The sequence below is a fragment of the Equus przewalskii genome, chromosome 1 (genome assembly GCF_037783145.1).
Source record: "Equus przewalskii isolate Varuska chromosome 1, EquPr2, whole genome shotgun sequence".
Lineage (NCBI taxonomy): Eukaryota > Metazoa > Chordata > Mammalia > Perissodactyla > Equidae > Equus > Equus przewalskii.
The window spans coordinates 20829479-20847131 of NC_091831.1; the positions used below are offsets into that span (position 1 = coordinate 20829479).

The following is a 17653-nucleotide window of genomic DNA, read 5'->3' on the forward strand; positions in this document are numbered from 1 at the left end:
TTTACAGCATGTAGAACAAATACAAGTGCCCAAGTTACATAAAACAATCCTATAAAACAGTAATAAAATAAATTTAAAAAAAAATGGGCAGGGGCTGGCCCCGTGGCTGAGTGCTTAAAGTTCTGCACACTCTGCTTCAGTGGCCTGGTTCAGATCCTGGGTGCAGACCTACTCCACTCATGAGCCATGCTGTAGAGGCATCCCACATACAAAGTGGAAGAAGACTGGCATGGATGTCAGCTCAGGGCTAATCCTCCTCAAGCAAAAAAAAAAAAGAGGAAGATTGGCAACCAATGTTAGCTCATGGCAAATCTTCCTCACCAAAAAAAAAAAAAAAAAGGCGGGGGGGGGCAAAGTATATAAACAGGCAACTCATGAAAACAAACATAAGTGGCATAAAAACATGCTAACACACTAAATGGTGAATTCAGCAAACAGCAAATCCAATCTACAGATAAAGACGAAAATGTCTAGATATTAAAATAGCACTGAGTAGAAAAAAGAAAGTGGCAGAATGATACATACAGTAAGATGTCATTTGGGTAAAAGAACAAACGTGGTTTTCAAAAGCCCAATAATATGTAGCTATGTTATCACAAACAAATTATTTAACCTCTCAGAGCCTCAAGTATGTTGTATTTAAAGTGGGTATAACGTGCACATCCTATGGCTGATGAGTAGAAAACATGTAGACAATAATGCGTGGCCAACAGTAGTTGTTTAACATTGGCTATTACATTCAAACAGGTATTTAAATTTTGTCCTTAATTACTGTGCCCTCTTAACCCGTAACTATTTAGGTTCGAAAGAAGAATTAAATAGAAAGTTAAAAGCGTTGGTGAAAAAAATCCCAGACCTAGCAATTCCTCGCTCTTCTTTTTCTTTTACACTGTTGAATTTAGGTTCCGTTTCTGCCAGTTCTTTCTGCTTTTCCTCTATTTTTTCAAGCAGCTTTTGCCTTTCTTTCAATAAGCGTTTCTGTAAATAAAGCAAGATAAATAAAAATGTAATCTACTTAAAAATTTTTGCTTTATTTATACGTCCAGCATAAAATGTTTCCTCATGAAAAAAATTCATGAAATGATCCTGCAATACACAACTAATTTTTAAATGTAAGAAATAGAGATATTACTGAGTTGCCACCCAAGTACAAATTATTTTAACATGCCAAATCTTTTACAAAAATTCAAGCATGCACCCTGTCACAGAAAGGCCTATTTTCTGCAGTTTCTACTCAACTCAACGTTTACGTCTTTTATTTTCAACATTTAACTTACCCTCTGTTCACTATTGCCTGCCAGTTCATCTTGTAAATCCTTGGCTTTAAGCTCCAATTTAGTCCTCTGCTTAATCTGTTCTTGTCTTTCAGCACTGAGCTGCTCCTTTTCTTCTTTCATGGCTGAAATTTTTGTTTTCAGTTCTCTAACTTGGCGCTCAATATCCTATTCAAAACATATCCAACAGAAACGAGTCAGGCAACTAAAAGTATAACAGCAGAATTGTGACACCACTAGTTCTGTCCCTTCCTTTTCTTTCATTTACACTTTCAGTATTACTGTCTTTCCAATACTCAATTCCAGTGACACTGGCTTGAAGTTACTATTCTGTAATTCTGTACAAAAGAGTTTACTGTGGTCAAAAACTATGAGTTAACCTAAGCCTAGTTTATAATCTTACCTCCATTTTATCTCTTGCATCCTGCTGGGCATCTCTTAATTGTCTGGATTTTTCTCCACTAGTCTCTCGCTTAGCAGAAAGCTGGGGGGAAAAAAACCAAGCTATGATTTCTAACTCATTCTGTATTTGTTTAACATTTCATGACTAGTAAAGTTTTTTAATATCTGACAAAATAAAAAGTAATCATTCACTTAAAAATTTTATTGGTTTTCTTTAAACAGAATACTCCTTTAGTTTTAAGTATACCTAAAACAAATTTTTATACAAAGTATCAGCAATATTAATTACAAATAACATTTTAAAAAGCCAAGGAAAAAAGCTTTCAAGGTGGCATCCCCTCATCCTGGTCTGCCTGACACCACCACCTGATTATATTTCAGATATGATGACAGCAAGGACCACATCAGTCTCATTTTCCTTGGAGTAAACTGAAAGAACAAATTTGCTGACTAATAAACTCATTACGTTTAAAAATTGTTAAGTTTCTATTTAAAAGTCATTGAAAAGTGAAAGCATAACATGAGTTTAACATATTAATAAAAATAAAATTAATCTGAATTTAAGTGGCAAAGGCAGATATTTTACCTCATCAAGTTTAGCACGAGTCTCGTTAAGTTCCTGATTGTAAATGGTATATTCCAGGGCTCGTCTCATTTTATCCCACTTCTGATACTGAGCTAGTTCTTCCTTTTCTTCCTCCAAGGTATGTAATCTCTCTTCAATGTATTTTAACAACTCATTGATCTTTTCCCGTTTGCCCTCTTGAAAAAAAATGGGAGGGGTGAAGGAGTTGAATAAAATTTTTATGTAATAACATCATTTCTCAAATATACCATGAGTTAAACTTAATCTTAAGAACTATAGCATTATTGGGCCCGCCCAGTGGCGCAGCAGTTAAGTTCGCACATTCTGCTTTGGTGGCCCAGAGTTCACTGGTTTGGATTCCAGGTGCGGACCCACGCACTGCTTGTCAAGCCATGCTGTGGCAGGCATCCCACATACAAAGTAGAGGAAGACGGGCATGGATGTTAGCTCAGGGCCAATATTCCTCAGCAAAAAGAGGAAGGTTGGCAGCAGATGTTAGCTCAGGGCTAATCTTCCTCAAAAAAAAAAGAAAGTCCTTTAAGGGGCCGGCCACATGGCCGAGTGGTTAAGTTCGCGCACTCTGCTTCGGCGGCCCAGGGTTTCACCAGTCAGATCCTGGGTGCAGACAAAGCATCTCTCATCAGGCCATGCTGAGGCAGCATCCCACATGCCACAACTAGAAGGACCCATAACTAAAAAAAATATACAACTATGTAGCAGGGGGCTTTGGGGAGAAAAAGGAAAAATAAAATCTTTAAAAAAGAACTATAGCATTATTTAATATTATGTGGTAACCAAATCTAAGATACTAAAATGGCAATTAAGATGCTTTATTATGAAAAGCATCAGAAAACAAACTTACACATGGTGACACTGAATCTCATATTACACGTGGTAAAGGCCTCAGTTTAAGCTTCCTTTAAAAGCCAGTGTGCCTTCCCTCAATATTAAAAAACAAAAACCTGGGGCTGGCCCCATGGCCCAGTGGTTAAGTTTGGCGTTCTCCACTTCACTGGTCCAGGTTTTGTTCCTGGGAGCAAACCCATACCACTCAGTGGCAGCCATGCTGTGGTGGCAACTCACATACGAAATAGAGGAAGATTGGCACAGATGTTAGCTCAGGGTGAATCTTCCTCAACAACAACAAAAAGAACTAAAAAAAAAAAACCTACTATCATTAGTGTCACTGATTCTCAATTTTCATAATAGCATTATCCGTAGCTGCCATATATTGAATACCTACTATATTCCAATCATGGCGCTACTTTGCTCCTCCTCTATCCACCACCACAAGCTATGAAATAGGAATTTACTAATGGGGAAGCTTTGGGCTAGAGAGATAAAAGTCTAAAGTCACAATGTCAGTTAATTATTAGTCAGATTTTGAACACAGGACTGTCTGACTCTAAGTCATGACAGGACAAAGCACTTGAAACGCAAAGTAGGGTTTCCATAATAAATGTACTAATGAATATTCCAAGCTCAAAGTTTTACATTTACTTGCTCCAGAACAACTTAAAATCTAACGCCAACTGACACTCCTGTAACTTTTTTTTGAGGAATGCATCCAAATTTGTTATCCTCACTAACAATGACGAGGATGTCAGAGGCACAAAGCAGACGACCTACAAAGGCACTATTATCTCACAGTAGCAATTCTTTATTCAAAGAGAGAAATTATTGGAAATCTCAAACCTTAAACTGCCTCAAACTAATTTTCTCTCCTTTCAGTACACAGGCAAATTATCATACAATATATACCTGAGAACAGATACAACTCCTTTCAACTATCTTAACACAATAAAAAGTTCACAACAAAAAGAACTAAGGTAGAATCTCACATTTATTTTACCTGTTTCTTTCATTAAAGAGATGCTTTCTTCTTTTCGTTCATCATATACTCTAGTACCAGCCACTTCTCTTAATAGCTTTAGTCTCTGAGAATCTGGTGCTGTTGCCATCTGGTTGATCTAAAAATTTTAGAAAAATAATTATTACACAGTTACAGACTGCTCTTTAAGAACTTTACCTTGAAAGAGTATTCACCTGCTAAGTTTTACATAGAGTATGAGTTCGCTATTGTAATTTGTTAGTATATATACCTAGATACCTGCTATCTCCTTTACTTAAATGAAATTTATCAAATGAAAATCCAAAAAGAATTGATAGGTTCATAAATCTAATTTACGAATAAGATTCTCGAAATTACAAATGAAGAAAGAATATCCCACCACCATTTTTTCTTAGGTAATATGATAAGGTATAAAGATGAAGTACATTCTAAAAAAACAAGGTAGTTTTACAAAAGGAAACTATCATCTTACATTTTTTTAAAATCTATGATACTGTTAAAAGTATAAACAAAATAGCATGCTTTAAAAATAGACAAAAATAAAGCATATAGGACTGGGGTGAAGGCAATGCTCTTTTAGATGAGGTAGTCATGAATGGCTTATATGAAATGACATATGAGCAGAAACTGAAATGAAGGGGCCTATACTGTATGTATGGAGGGAAGACCCAGATGACCGCTTTTTCAAATCAGTCCCCTTTTAAAGTAATTTCTCTCTTATAAAGACAGTCTTTTCAAAAGACTGTTCTTCTGGTACCTCATTTCCTAATAGTGAAATGCCATACTCTTCCTAATGGCTTCTTCTGCGTGCTCACTTTACAACACATATCTAAAAAAAGCCTCCAATACAAAATAAGTGACATTTTTAAAGAATTTTCCCCCAGGCCAAAAAAACACTACTGAAAACTATTAGGACACTGCAGGGTACACTGTAAGAAAAAAAGTTACATCAGACCTAGTTTAAAGTACATAAGGAAACAGTACAATAATCAGCTAAAGTATATAGCTACTAAAAACTATAAAAAATATAATCTCTAAAAAGGAAAATAATATATAGCATTATAGTAGATTTCCGGTAATAAAACCTTTTTAGCATTTTAATTGTGATATACTGACTACTATAGAGTATTAATTTTCACAAGCAATTTTTTCAAATGTGATTTTTATAGAATTTCTATTATTCTTAAATGTGATCATTGTAACTTTCACAAACCAAAAATGTCTTCCAGCACAGTGCACCTTAGTAAGTGATACAGGTCACCAACAAAACAAGAGCCATTTTAAACACCTCTGAGGAAACACCTCTATCCCATTATGTGACGCCTCTATTTTGTACTTGATGGCCATATAAAAGGTAACACTAACTTCCATAAAAAATAAACCAAGGCAAAAAGGTCCATTTTCGCTTCAACTTAACTACTAGAATCATTAAATCAAACTCATCATTCAAGTGAATATACTCAAAAAACGAATTCTATAAAAAAGCGACATACAATTTTTTTACCTTTCCTTGTTTAACAATATAATAAGGATTGCTTCGAGAAAAACCAGCACTTTCAAGGAGATTCATCACATCATTTTTCCTGTTAATAAAGACGGAAAATTTTTTTTCAGGTAAGTAACAATCCAACAAATAAGCAAAAAAATGAAGAGACTAACTCCTGGGTTAAGGAGCATGAGAGAGTGCAGAACAGTCATTAAACCACCTGTTGTATCAGCCTCAGAGAATCTTCTGATTCTTATGTTTATGATGTAAGTACTGGTTTGTTGAACAAGAGACAAATATGCGTCACATTTGAGGCAAGTAAAAGAACACTTTCACCCTTTTGTAAAGAAATTATAAACATAAAGAAAAATGCTTACGTGACCATTTTCTTGTCTAAGAAATACTGATCCTTTTTGGCACCAATAACTCTTCGAAGTGAAACTTCCTCTTTATCGATCTAAGAAAAAATGGAAAAGCCCAAAGTTAATTTCATAGTAAAAGTGGAAAACTTTTTAATGAGGTCATTTTAGAGTCCTTAACCATAACAACTATTTTGAAATTTCAATTATCTCATTATGCTATGAATGATATGCTATGAATACTCAATTCTTATGACAAAGACATTTTTTTATAACAGCTTGCACATCCCCATTTGTTTACCAGAAAGTTCATTATAATTTTAAGACAAAATTACTATGTAAACTGTAGTTATTTTAAGCACAAATTAAATTATAAAAGCTTAACTACAGCTATAAATAAATGTTTCAAAGCATGAAAAAAATCAGCTGCATCAATAAAATTCTCAACATTATTATGGAAAAGAAAAAGCAGTTACTCACTGGCAACCGGTTGTCCGAATTGTCAAAAATAATCTCCACAAAAGCAGAAATAACACGAGGACCAGTACCCTCCTAAAACATGAGAAAAATAAATGTCATTTAAGTGCTATTTTCATATTCTTTAAATAATGTTAAAGTTTTGGGCATGGTAAGAAGCCTGACTCAATAAACAAAAACATTAATCAGACTAATACATATTTTTTTTGCCAAAACAGCAAAGACATGGATTAGGATAATACTTCTTAGCCAAACAGCTTTTGATTCTGAATTAAAAAATGAGAATTATGCAAGAGACATCAGAGTTAGACATACTCAAGTCTTGCTCTGAAGATCACTTTACTAGAGCACAAGAAACATAGCCACCTAATTCTACCTATTTACTAATACCTAAAACACTTTGACGCTTTTCTCTTATAAACTCATCTTAATGCTGGAAAGGAACCTTAACAAATCATCTTATAATTACTGGAACTCTGGTTTTTTTTTTTTAAACATTTGAGACATTCTATGTAGTTTTAAATCTGCTATGAAAACACATTTAACATGTGTCATATGTGGACCAATTTATGACCTAACCAATTACATACCAAGTCCAGATACTTTCCAGATTCTGGAAACTGTTATTATGTAATGGTTCAATACAACAAAAAATGATGCCTAAAGAGGTTATTTTTTTAATGCCCACCTCAGAAACCTAAAAAGTGATTTTTCTGTAGGGAATCAGTCTTGATTACTTGGCTAAAAATTGCAAATTAAGAATGGAAAAAAAGGTAATGGTTAAAAAAAAACTTCCTAAGTATGAGACTGTTGAGATACATTGAGAATCTTGCTTTCTGGTCTTAAAATTAATTATAAGCATATTCAAACCAGAAAGATAAACTATACCATTTTATAATTGTCTTTTATAATTTTTATCTTAAAATTACTTTGGTTCATTATTCATAATTATCTAATGAAAAATTCTAACAATTTTCATTACTATAAATATACCACCTCTCATTAGAAAATGTTACCATTTAAGTACAAATATGGCTAAAAATAACAACTTGTATGTTGTTAATTTGCAATGGTTGCTTTTCAATGCTCCCAATTAACTTGTGGTTCTGAGTCTCAAAATTCCTAACCCTCAATCTCAAACTCTTATTTCTCCTCGACAAACTTGCTTCCAGACCCTTATCAGACCATACCCTTAATAAAGAATTTATATGGAAGATATATCCATCTTTAGGCAAATCCTACAATTTTCTTATCATTATGTAAAAATTAGGCCTTTAATTCTGCATTAAATATAGTAGGCTAAATTTCACAGCAGAAAAACTCGCTTAAGAGACTGATTGTGATGTTCACAAAGGATCTGAAACTTGAACAAATGATTCTGTTTACCAGGATTGACAAAGTATTTTTAAAAATATATAATAGCAAATTGTCTCAAAGCAGTCTCACTCACATGCAACAAAGCCAATCGCTGTTCTGGACGAAGATGACTAAACTCATCACTGAGAACAAACTGAATTGCTAGAAATAGAAAAACGTAACTGTTAGTCCAGTCTAAAAAAGGATTTATGCCTTATTCATAACTTTCTTTATCTTCATAGAATACAGCGTATCAGGTAATGAACAATGCAGATAAAGTGGATTACCTGTTTCATATAGACAAAAGGAATGCAGAAAATTTGCCTGTACATCAGAGTAATTAGCTAGAAAATGATAATATAAAATAAAAAATATTAAGAAGTTTTCAGTGAAAGATTTAAGGTAAGAAAATAAAAACACTGAGGTACAGGAAGAGACAAGCAGAACTAAGGTCTACCTCTTGAGCAAAGTATACACTGACTAGTGAGGTTAAGACTACATTTGCACCGGACATAAATGACATAAATTAAAGTACTTATCAAAAGAAATAGAGCTAAGTGGGAAATACAAGGAAATGTTTCATATTCCCATCTTCTACTGCATTGCTTGCACTGTCCTTATCTTCTGCAAGAAGCCATTCCTACTTCCAAACAGAACACCTCACTGGACCACCCTGCCCTAGAAATGGAACTCTTTACTCAGCTGTCCTGCTCCCGTCCACCCAAGAGACCTTTGACATTCTAAAAAGAGTGAGTGTGGGGCCAGCCCAGAGGTACAGTGGTTAAGTTCATGCACTCCACTTCAGTGGCCTGGGGTTCACCGGTTGGGATCCTGGGCATGGACCTACACACCACTCATCAAGCCATGGTATGGCGGAATCCCACATAGAAGAACTGGAAGGACTTACAACTAGGATATACAACTATGTACTGAGGCTTTGGGAAGGAAAAAAAAGAGGAAGATTGACAACAGATGTTAGTTCAGGTCCAATCGTACTCACCAAAACCATACCTAAAAAAACAGAGGAGCAATCCGCCCCAATTCACCCTCCTCTACCTTTAAAAAATCAATAAATAAAATAAAAGAGTGTGCATGTAAGAATGTATATACTGAGAATGGAGGTGGGGATTGGTTGTCTTTTATACTCACCTTCAGGGGGATGAATTCGAACTGCCTTCACCACCCTGGAGATTATTAAATACTCACTTCCACTCCCATCCTATTCTCTCACCATCACCAAACTACAACCACTGACGGGATACAGAGTACCCTTTAGATTTGTGAGCTCAGAAGGGATAGAGAACTTTGCTCTTACTAAAACCTCCATTTCCTCAAGTGCTACTAACCAAGAGGCTCAAAATTTTTTCAACTTACTCCTTGTACAATCCAATTCTGTTAAAATGTTTTTTCTCTCCAAAGGATTTGTTAACAGAGGCATTACTAAAATGCATTTTATCTTTAGAGAGAATTTTCAAAGCTCTATTTACTATCTTCAAGCTGAAAGTAGTCTTTGCTTAGCCTATAAAGTTTTTATAGCCTTCTATCTTTTATAAATATAATTGGTTTAGAAAACATCTTCTTAAAGATGAAACAGAATAAGCCATTTTCCAAAACAATGTTAACTGTTCTGCATTTATATACTTACATATACGTGGATTTGCAACATTTATATACTTCACTCAAGTCTAAAAAGTACCTCCATAAAATTGTCTCATTTGATTCTCACAATCCATCTAAGGCAGGCAGGGCAACCATCTCCATTTTTGAAGTAAAGAGTAATTTGAGAGGTTAAGTGTTTTGCCCAGTCTTATACAGCTAATTAATCACTAGGTATACAGAACTCAGATGCTTATATTCTAAACCCTCTACACTAAACTGCACCCCTGTATAAAGAATTATTTATTGAATTTCATGCAAACATAACCTCCAAAAATCAACTTTTTAAATGAACTACCTGGGTCTTAATATATTTAGAATTCAAAAAACAATACCTACCATAAAAAAAGTTACTTTTTCCAGATCCATTTCGGCCCACTACAAAATTTCAAAAAGTACATGTTATTCTGTATAAAAACCAATAAAATTAAAGCTTTACTGAAAGTATCTGAAAATGCATAAATCCAATTTTCTAACGTAACTTAATATTTGAAATTAAATACAACAGAACAGTGAACAAAGGAAAGCAATAAACAGCCTTAATCACCAAGTGAGTGCAATTTTGGTAGACTTCAGATAGTTTTTTTTCTTAAAGAAATTTATTTCATGTTGATTCTTTTGCTCTTTCCCAATAGTTTAAAATTAAAAGGAATAATTATACTAGCTGGCTTTCATAATTTATAATCATAAAACAAGGGACATACAATTCTATCTTAATTGTATATAAAAGTATTTTTAACAATTTAAAGATTTACATATTGCTAAAAGTTTAAATACTTAATAACCATTTTAAATTCTCAACCTATTCGCATGTTAAACTGCTTACGATCAGCCCTATATATCACGTGTATTCTCAAGAATCACAAAAGTATAGACAACCATAAGGCACTTGTTTTTACTACTAAATTCAGAAATAAGCAATTTAGCAAAATTTTCATCATTCAGAGTCATGAATAACTATGCCAATTTCTCTCAATCTTGACGAAAATATCCTGAACATATCAGCCCGAGTTACCACCTTCAACGCAAAGTAAATCCTAAAGAGAGAGTTTCTTATGCCAGAAAGTAATGAAGTACCTTTAAAAAATGGAATATAATAGACACAGAGGCCAGCTTGAAGTAGGCTTCCATTGGCTAAATCTAGGACAATTTGAGCACCAAAATAATTAGGTGAACTTAAATGAGTGCTGGGGGGTAATAATTCAGAAGTCCACACTGATAATAAGAAGATAAAGAAATAGCTAGGGAGGGACGGCTCTTGCTTACAGTAGAATACCAAATGGTTAATGTGAAAGGAGTGCTGGAAATGGAAAATCGTCATTTTGCAACCATCAGAATAAAGGTAAGAATTATCAATGGATGCTAATTCTAGGGGGAAATTCTGACAAGGAGCACAATATTTTCATGATCCAGAAGTGTCCCCCATCCCCGTATTATTTATTAGTTGCAAAGAAAAAAACACTAAACACAGTGGAAACATTGGACACCACCTTGACTGGGTGCTCAAAAGTAACATCATTATCTCCAATATATGCATAATTAGTATCACTGAATTAAGAAAACAAAACTGGGGCCAGCCCCGTGGCCAAGTGGTTAAGTTCTCGCGCTCTGCTTAGGCAGCCCAGGGTTTCGCTGGTCCTGATCCTGGGTGTGGACATGGCACCGCTCATCAGGCCACGCTGAGGTGGCATCCCACATAGCACAACCAGAGACACTCACAACTAGAATACACAACTATGTACTGGGGGACTTTGGGGAGAAGAAGAAGAAAAAAGGAAAAACAAATGAGACAGAGTATTTTCAAAATTATAAAAAAAGACAACTTTCCTAAAATAAGTGAAAAATTGAATTTGCTGATTAAACCTGTACAATATTTCCCAGAAAAATAATTATACAGAATAATCAACACAAGGTAAGCAAAAACAGTAACATCATCAATAAGAGGGAGATGGACCTCATGTGTCTCCAGATATAACACCCTGAGAAGGAGACATCATTTATGTAATATTTTTCAAAAACAACAATATAAAAGATGAAGGCTGTGGAAATGATCCAGATTCAGGGGACTAAAGAGATATGACAACTAAATGCAGTACCTGATCCTAAATTAGATCCTGTACTGGAAGGGGAAAGAATGCTATAAAGAACATTTCTGGGTCAATCAACATAACTGGAAAATGAGTAGCAGATTATCATTATATTTACTTAAGTTGATAACTGTATTGTGATTATGAAAAAGAATATCCCTACTCTTAGAAAGTACACATTGAAGTGAGAGGTAAAGAACCTTGATGTACATAACTTACTCCAAGAAAAAAAACCTGTGAGACTGAGTGCAAATGATAAAGCAAATGGAGAAAATGTTAATAATAGGTAGATCCAGGTATAGGATATATGAGTATTCTCTGTACTGTTCTTATTCAAGCAACTTTTCTGTAAATTTGAAATTATCTCTAAACAAAAGTTTAAAAAGGTAATTTCTCAAAAGAATTACATAAATACTTCAAACCATAATCCATTCATAACTGAAAAATTTTACATTTCTCTTTAAGAATTACTCCTACCCATAAAGTGGAGCATAGAGCAATTTTAAAGATGTTGAATATTTACTGATAAAGATTCAAGTTTATTCTGAAGGAGAAAAAACTAGCAAATTACCAACAGATTACACTACAAACCCATTTTTATTTAAAAAGACATACTTATATAGAGGTACACAAACACTGGAGGTGTACTGAGGTAGACAGTTCATATGCGCCCCCAGGTTCACCTATCCTGACCCAGGCCTTGACTGCCTGGTAAGAGAGGCTCAGTCTCCCTACATCTCAGGTTGTTTGAGCCTACTCTGGGGGTGCATTCAGGTCAGTTCTGTGAAAACACCAAGGAGGCTATAGTTCCCCAACTTCTTCGGGCGGGTTAGTCCCCAGAGTAACATAATCCAAAAGAATGGGGGAATTAATGCCCTATGTGGTAAATTCTGACTAATGAGAGACAGGAGCCAGCAGACAAAACCCTCTCTATTCCTCTCCCACCTGACCTTTCCAAGGGATGGTGGGTTCGCAAGTCTGTCTGGAGATTATCCAACATGACCGCAAACCAGCTGTGTCTTCTTCATGAAGCTATGACTAGCTCCCCCTTCACTCTTATCCTCAGACTGCACCTTCCCATTAAAGCCTTAGCGGCTAGGCAGACCTCAGGCTCGTTTTTCTGGGAAACCAGGGCTAATACAAGCATAAACCGTTAAGAATAGCGATCTCTGGGTAGAAGGATTAGTTTTTTTTTCCTTTTAGCTTTTCCATAAAGTTCTATAAGTAACATATATTTCTTTTGTTACAAAGCTAGAAAAAAGGTAACCTTAAAAAGGTATATGCTTGGTTCATTCAAACATCATTCAAATGTCCAATCAGCACAACAGATATTTGCCTTCAAATCGTGTTTTTTTAAGGGAAAAATCATTACACAATCGAAGTGGTCTGCTTTCACAGGATATTTTTAGGGTCAATTGCAGTCTATACTACTTTTGGTCTTTTTTTACAATATTAAAGTACCTGTTTTTAAAACATATTAAACCAACAAAGCCATATTATGTTTTGTTTTTCAGTTAAAATAAACAAAAGAAACAACACTAACATCATTTCCTTTGTAACTGTGACTATTAATCCTAATGTTGCAACCGAAATCGTAAAACGGTTGTCTGATAATAGCCAAAACAAAAATACTTGAAGCCCTACAGACATAATTCAATCATCCCAGGTAACAATGGTCATCGTTTTACAGCTCATTTATAAAATTATACAATTGACTTATTTATCTACTTTTAACTTGTAAGAAATAATATACATCTAGTAATTATTCATTTTTCTCCGTTTCTAAAGATTTTCTGATTGATGAAAATCAGAAGGCACTTATAAACAAAACGTAAGTAAAATCCCAGTACAATCAAGCAACCTTTACGGCACACCAATTCAATTAACAATTCTTCAGTCGGTACAGCAGAAGCAAAAAGTATGTTTTCTTTATTCCCAAACTAGAAGGTTGCAAGTGATGTCCTGAGGGCAGATTTTTTTCTCGTCCTCTATTTTTTAAATTAATTATTTATTATTCAGTATTTTATATATTTCAAAATACAGGATGATTCTCCAAGGTTGTCTGGGAACACCAGCATTCAGTGTTCACCCTTTTCTGATTTCCATAGGAATCCGACCTCATCCCATACTATGGACTAAATCGGGTCCCTATCAAATTCTTATATTGAGGTCCTAATGCCCAATGTGATGCTTTTTGGAAATGGGGGCCTTGGGGAGAAAATGGGGTCCTCACAATTAGTGCTCTATAAAGAGACACTAAAGCAAAGGCCATGTAAGCATGATTGAGATGGAATCTAGAATCTGACCATGTGGACATCCTGATTGTGGGCTTTAGAACTGAGAAATAACCCTGTTGTTTAAGCCACTCAGTCTATGATATTTTGTTACAGTAGACCTAGCAGATTAATATACCAATATACCTGTTAAGGAGGACACTGTGTAGCAGAATTCTAACTATGTCAATAATATATTCCATGTTTTTCTGGTGTCTAGAAGCACTGGTTTCATCTATCCTCTAAAAATTCAGCAGAATGTCAGCAAACACTTCCATTGACTGTGTGAGCAAAATGGATTATCATCCGAAGAACCAACAGACTAAACACTGTATTGTAGGGTAATCAACGTTTAGCCCCTTATCCTCACACATTTGCTTTCTCATTTAATCTTCCCAACAGCCCTATGGGATGGGTGTCATTATCTCCTCTTTACAACTGAGAAAACTGAAGCCCCTCAGGGAGGAAAGTTTAAAATAGAATATATGCCAAAACTGGTATTTGAACTCTACTCTATTAGGCTCCGAAGTTTACGCTCTTCTCTCCAAGCTGCAAGGTCTGTCCTTAGACATTCTGACAGGAAAAAAAAATCTAAGAGCAATCTAATTTGTGAGTAAAGATTAGTCATCTTTGAAATAAGGCAAGAGCGAGCATTTTAACTAGGAAATGACCTATCAAGAACAGAAGAGCTCAAATGCTAAATTTAGTGTCACTCATTATAAACTTAAAGCTATTAAAACACACCACACACATACAAGGCTATCCAAATAAAAACGAGTAACTTATGATTGTCTCATCCAAGTATTCTGAATGTATAAAATAACCAATTCACTCAGTGCAGTCAAGACATTAAGTTATTCCATCTAGAAAAAAACATATAAATTTATGTAACAATAAGACAATTCTTGTCTCCTTCAACCTAGATACAGACAAAATTTAAATGGCTGTATAGATATAAATCTGATCTAGTAAATCATGAACACTTACCAATAACATTATGTTTTGAACTGAAGGGATCTACAATTGTTTGATCTCTATAACTTCGAAAACCCTGGATAATAACCTAATAAACAAAAAGATATTTTTCAGAACACATACACAAAGAAATGTCTAAACCAACATCTTTCTTTCGCACGTCTTCCCTTTCTTGGTTTCTCAGTTAATGCAAGGTAGAAAACTTTCTCAATTTCACATAAGAAAAACTCATTTTGGAAAGTGGTGATTAAAAATCTCCTAAAAACAGTACCTTCATCAGTAACCACTGCCAGTGCTGTTTTTTTAGGAGTTATAATCAGTAACCCGCTAAGGAACTAGGAAAACCCAGTCCACTGTAACGGCTGGCTGGACCATGAAACATCCCGGGGCTGGAGTAAAAGGCTGGCCTCAGCTTTCCTGCCTCCAGGAGCGGTGGGTGCTCCTTTCAGGGGGACACCCCCCAGCCCCAAAGAGCACGCGTCCCAAGAAGGAGGAGAGCCCCACATCTCCAACAGAGACACTTTCCCCAAAGGGTGGAACGAGCTCGTCCTGGCGGCGGACTCCGGCGCGGGAAGCCCATTTTGACAGAAGTCAACAACGGAACCAGGAGGCGCTACCCGCTCTGCAGAGGAGGATGCCCTGCCCTTCTCCCGGGAATGCAGGGCACGGCCGGCCCCCGGTTAGACTGACACCCCAGCCTGTGGCCCCAGGGGCGCCCACCTCTGCGCACACCCCGCGCCAAAGACCCCCGCGGGGCTCTCCCCGCAGGACCACCCCTGCAGGGACCCAGCTTCTCGCCGGCCCGCCCCCAGCCCAGCCGAGAAGGCCCGGTCCCTCCGAAAGGCCCGCCCCGCGCGCCGCTCCGCACCCCTCGGAACTCCCGCCTCCCTCAGACGCGCGCCCTGCGGGGAGGCCCGCGCTGCAGAGGAGCACCCCAAGTCTCAGCGGCCCCCGCGCTCGCGGGGCCTACCCCCTGCCTCCAACCCGGTCCACCCTGCGTGCAGAGGGGTGAAGCCGCGGGGCGCGCCGCAACCCCCCCCCCGCCACAAGGAGCGGTCCTCACGGGCCCGTGAGGGGAGAGGGACGCAGGGGCCTCACCTGCTTTATGTACATGGCTCCGCGCCCCTAGCCGGGGAGAAGGCCTCCCCCTCGAGAAGCACTGGCGCGGCCGCAGGGCCAGGTAAGGCGCCGACGGGACCCCTCCCCCCAAGGGCCGCTTGCTCCCCTCCAGCCAAACAAAATGGCGGCGCCCGTGGAGGCGGAGTCCGCGCTCGGACGGAACTACCCTCGCGGCCCCCACAGAGCGTAGGGGGAGTCAGGGTCAGGTCTGCTCTTTCTTTTTGGCAAAAGGAGCTTCTACGGCGTCCTTAGGTAAATTTCATTTGATTCTGCAATTTGTCGTTGAATCTTTCCTGAGATTTCCTCAGAAGCTTCACTCGGAAAGGCCTCGATTGTGAGATTGGCCCGCATTCTCTCCGAGCGCGGAGCCAATGGTTGCGTCCAGAAGGGGGGAAAGGTTGGCGCCAAAGCCGAGAGTGAGAGTCAGAGAGCCAGTAGCGGGGCGGGCCGCTGCCCACGTGGTCTCGGGCTATATAAAGACGCGGGCTGCCGCCCTCCCCTCCTGCCCCCCCCACCCACGCTCGGGTGGCGCCTGGTCCCGACCTCGCGGAATGCTAGTGACGGCTGGCGTTCAGTGTGCGGAATCCCTGCTGCTCCATTATTCTCTATCGCTCTAGGGGCTTTTATAAATTTAGAACGTACCCCCACTGGCTCCAGACCGCCCATTCGCAGAACAGCCCCTAAGGGACATAAGGCTCGAAAATTTGTTTTAATTACGGGATAATACCCCGGGGGCTGTTCCTGCTCTGCCATTTGCTATAAATCTAGGCATACTTGGACAATTGCAACAAAAAGAGATTTAACTAAAATTAACAGCTTTTTTTAAAAAAAAACAGTCTAAAAGATGTTAGGTTCTAGTGGCAACACTACATGTATCTGATCCGTATCAGTTTTAGGGGAAAATTACTTGGTTAGAAATTGGATCCCTGGGCTGCTGTAAAATTATCTGCTGCTCAATAGCCACTCAAGTCGGTGGGTCCTCGCTGCCCCTCCCGCTGCCATGGGCAATTCCAGCCCAAATTATTTCTAGATTGAACTATTTTTAATAACCTAACTTCATCCCTGTCAGCATCCCTTGGGGCTGGCAGAGTCCTTTATCAAGCCCTAGTCAAATCCTGTCCAGCCCTTGGCTTAAAAAGAAAATCTGTTTAAACATTTCTCCAGGCTTAGTGTCGCTATAGTGTCTAACTGTGGGATTGTAGGCGTATATTAATATTTAAAGTTTTACACGTCCATTTCCTTATCTATAAAATGAGAATGATAAAACTACTTCATGGTTAGAATTAAAAACAGGATGTGTAAAATAATCCTATTTACCTAAATTACATAGCTATATAGATGAAACGATGGTCATCAAAACGTTTATGATGATCTTCACAGTAATGAGATTTTTACTTCCTTAGACTTTTCCATGTTAAATGAATCTTAGACAATTAGTTTATATAATTTACACAGGCAGAAAAAATAGAGATCAGTGAAAACTTAAAATATAAAAAGGTGATTTTGAGAATTTAACATGCTTGTCTTATTTATATTTATGTATTTATTGTCTGTCTCTACTACAATATAAATCCAAGAGAGAAGGGACTTTATCTTGTTCTTGCTGTTTCTTTAGTAACTCGTTCCTAGAAAGTACTCAATAAATACTTATGAATGAAAAATCCAGGAAAGGAAAGTAGTTACCACAATGCCTGGCTCATCGATGCCAGCTACTGGTATTTAAAGGCTCCCCATGACCCCATTCTACCCAC

The 17653-nt window shown here is 37.4% G+C and overlaps 1 protein-coding gene across 2 annotated transcripts in view; it reads right to left on the minus strand.

The window, feature by feature from the left end:
• Nucleotides 1–16432, minus strand: part of SMC3 (structural maintenance of chromosomes 3) — a 34257-nt gene extending 17825 nt beyond the window's left edge. Inside the window, exons 1-12 of one of the 2 annotated variants that reach the window (XM_008540609.2) lie at nucleotides 15882–16432; nucleotides 14796–14871; nucleotides 9788–9826; nucleotides 7887–7954; nucleotides 6440–6511; nucleotides 5978–6057; nucleotides 5619–5697; nucleotides 4115–4232; nucleotides 2263–2438; nucleotides 1678–1758; nucleotides 1278–1442; nucleotides 857–978 (exon numbers count right to left, since the gene is read on the minus strand). In XM_008540609.2, the coding sequence (XP_008538831.1) occupies nucleotides 857–978; nucleotides 1278–1442; nucleotides 1678–1758; nucleotides 2263–2438; nucleotides 4115–4232; nucleotides 5619–5697; nucleotides 5978–6057; nucleotides 6440–6511; nucleotides 7887–7954; nucleotides 9788–9826; nucleotides 14796–14871; nucleotides 15882–15896 (1091 nt within the window). In that variant the 5' untranslated portion in view covers nucleotides 15897–16432. Of the gene's footprint in view, nucleotides 1–856; nucleotides 979–1277; nucleotides 1443–1677; nucleotides 1759–2262; nucleotides 2439–4114; nucleotides 4233–5607; nucleotides 5698–5977; nucleotides 6058–6439; nucleotides 6512–7886; nucleotides 7955–9787; nucleotides 9827–14795; nucleotides 14872–15881 lie in introns of both variants that reach the window. The other variant, XM_070633109.1, reaches the window with a different exon arrangement.
• Nucleotides 16433–17653: the final 1221 nt, after the last annotated feature.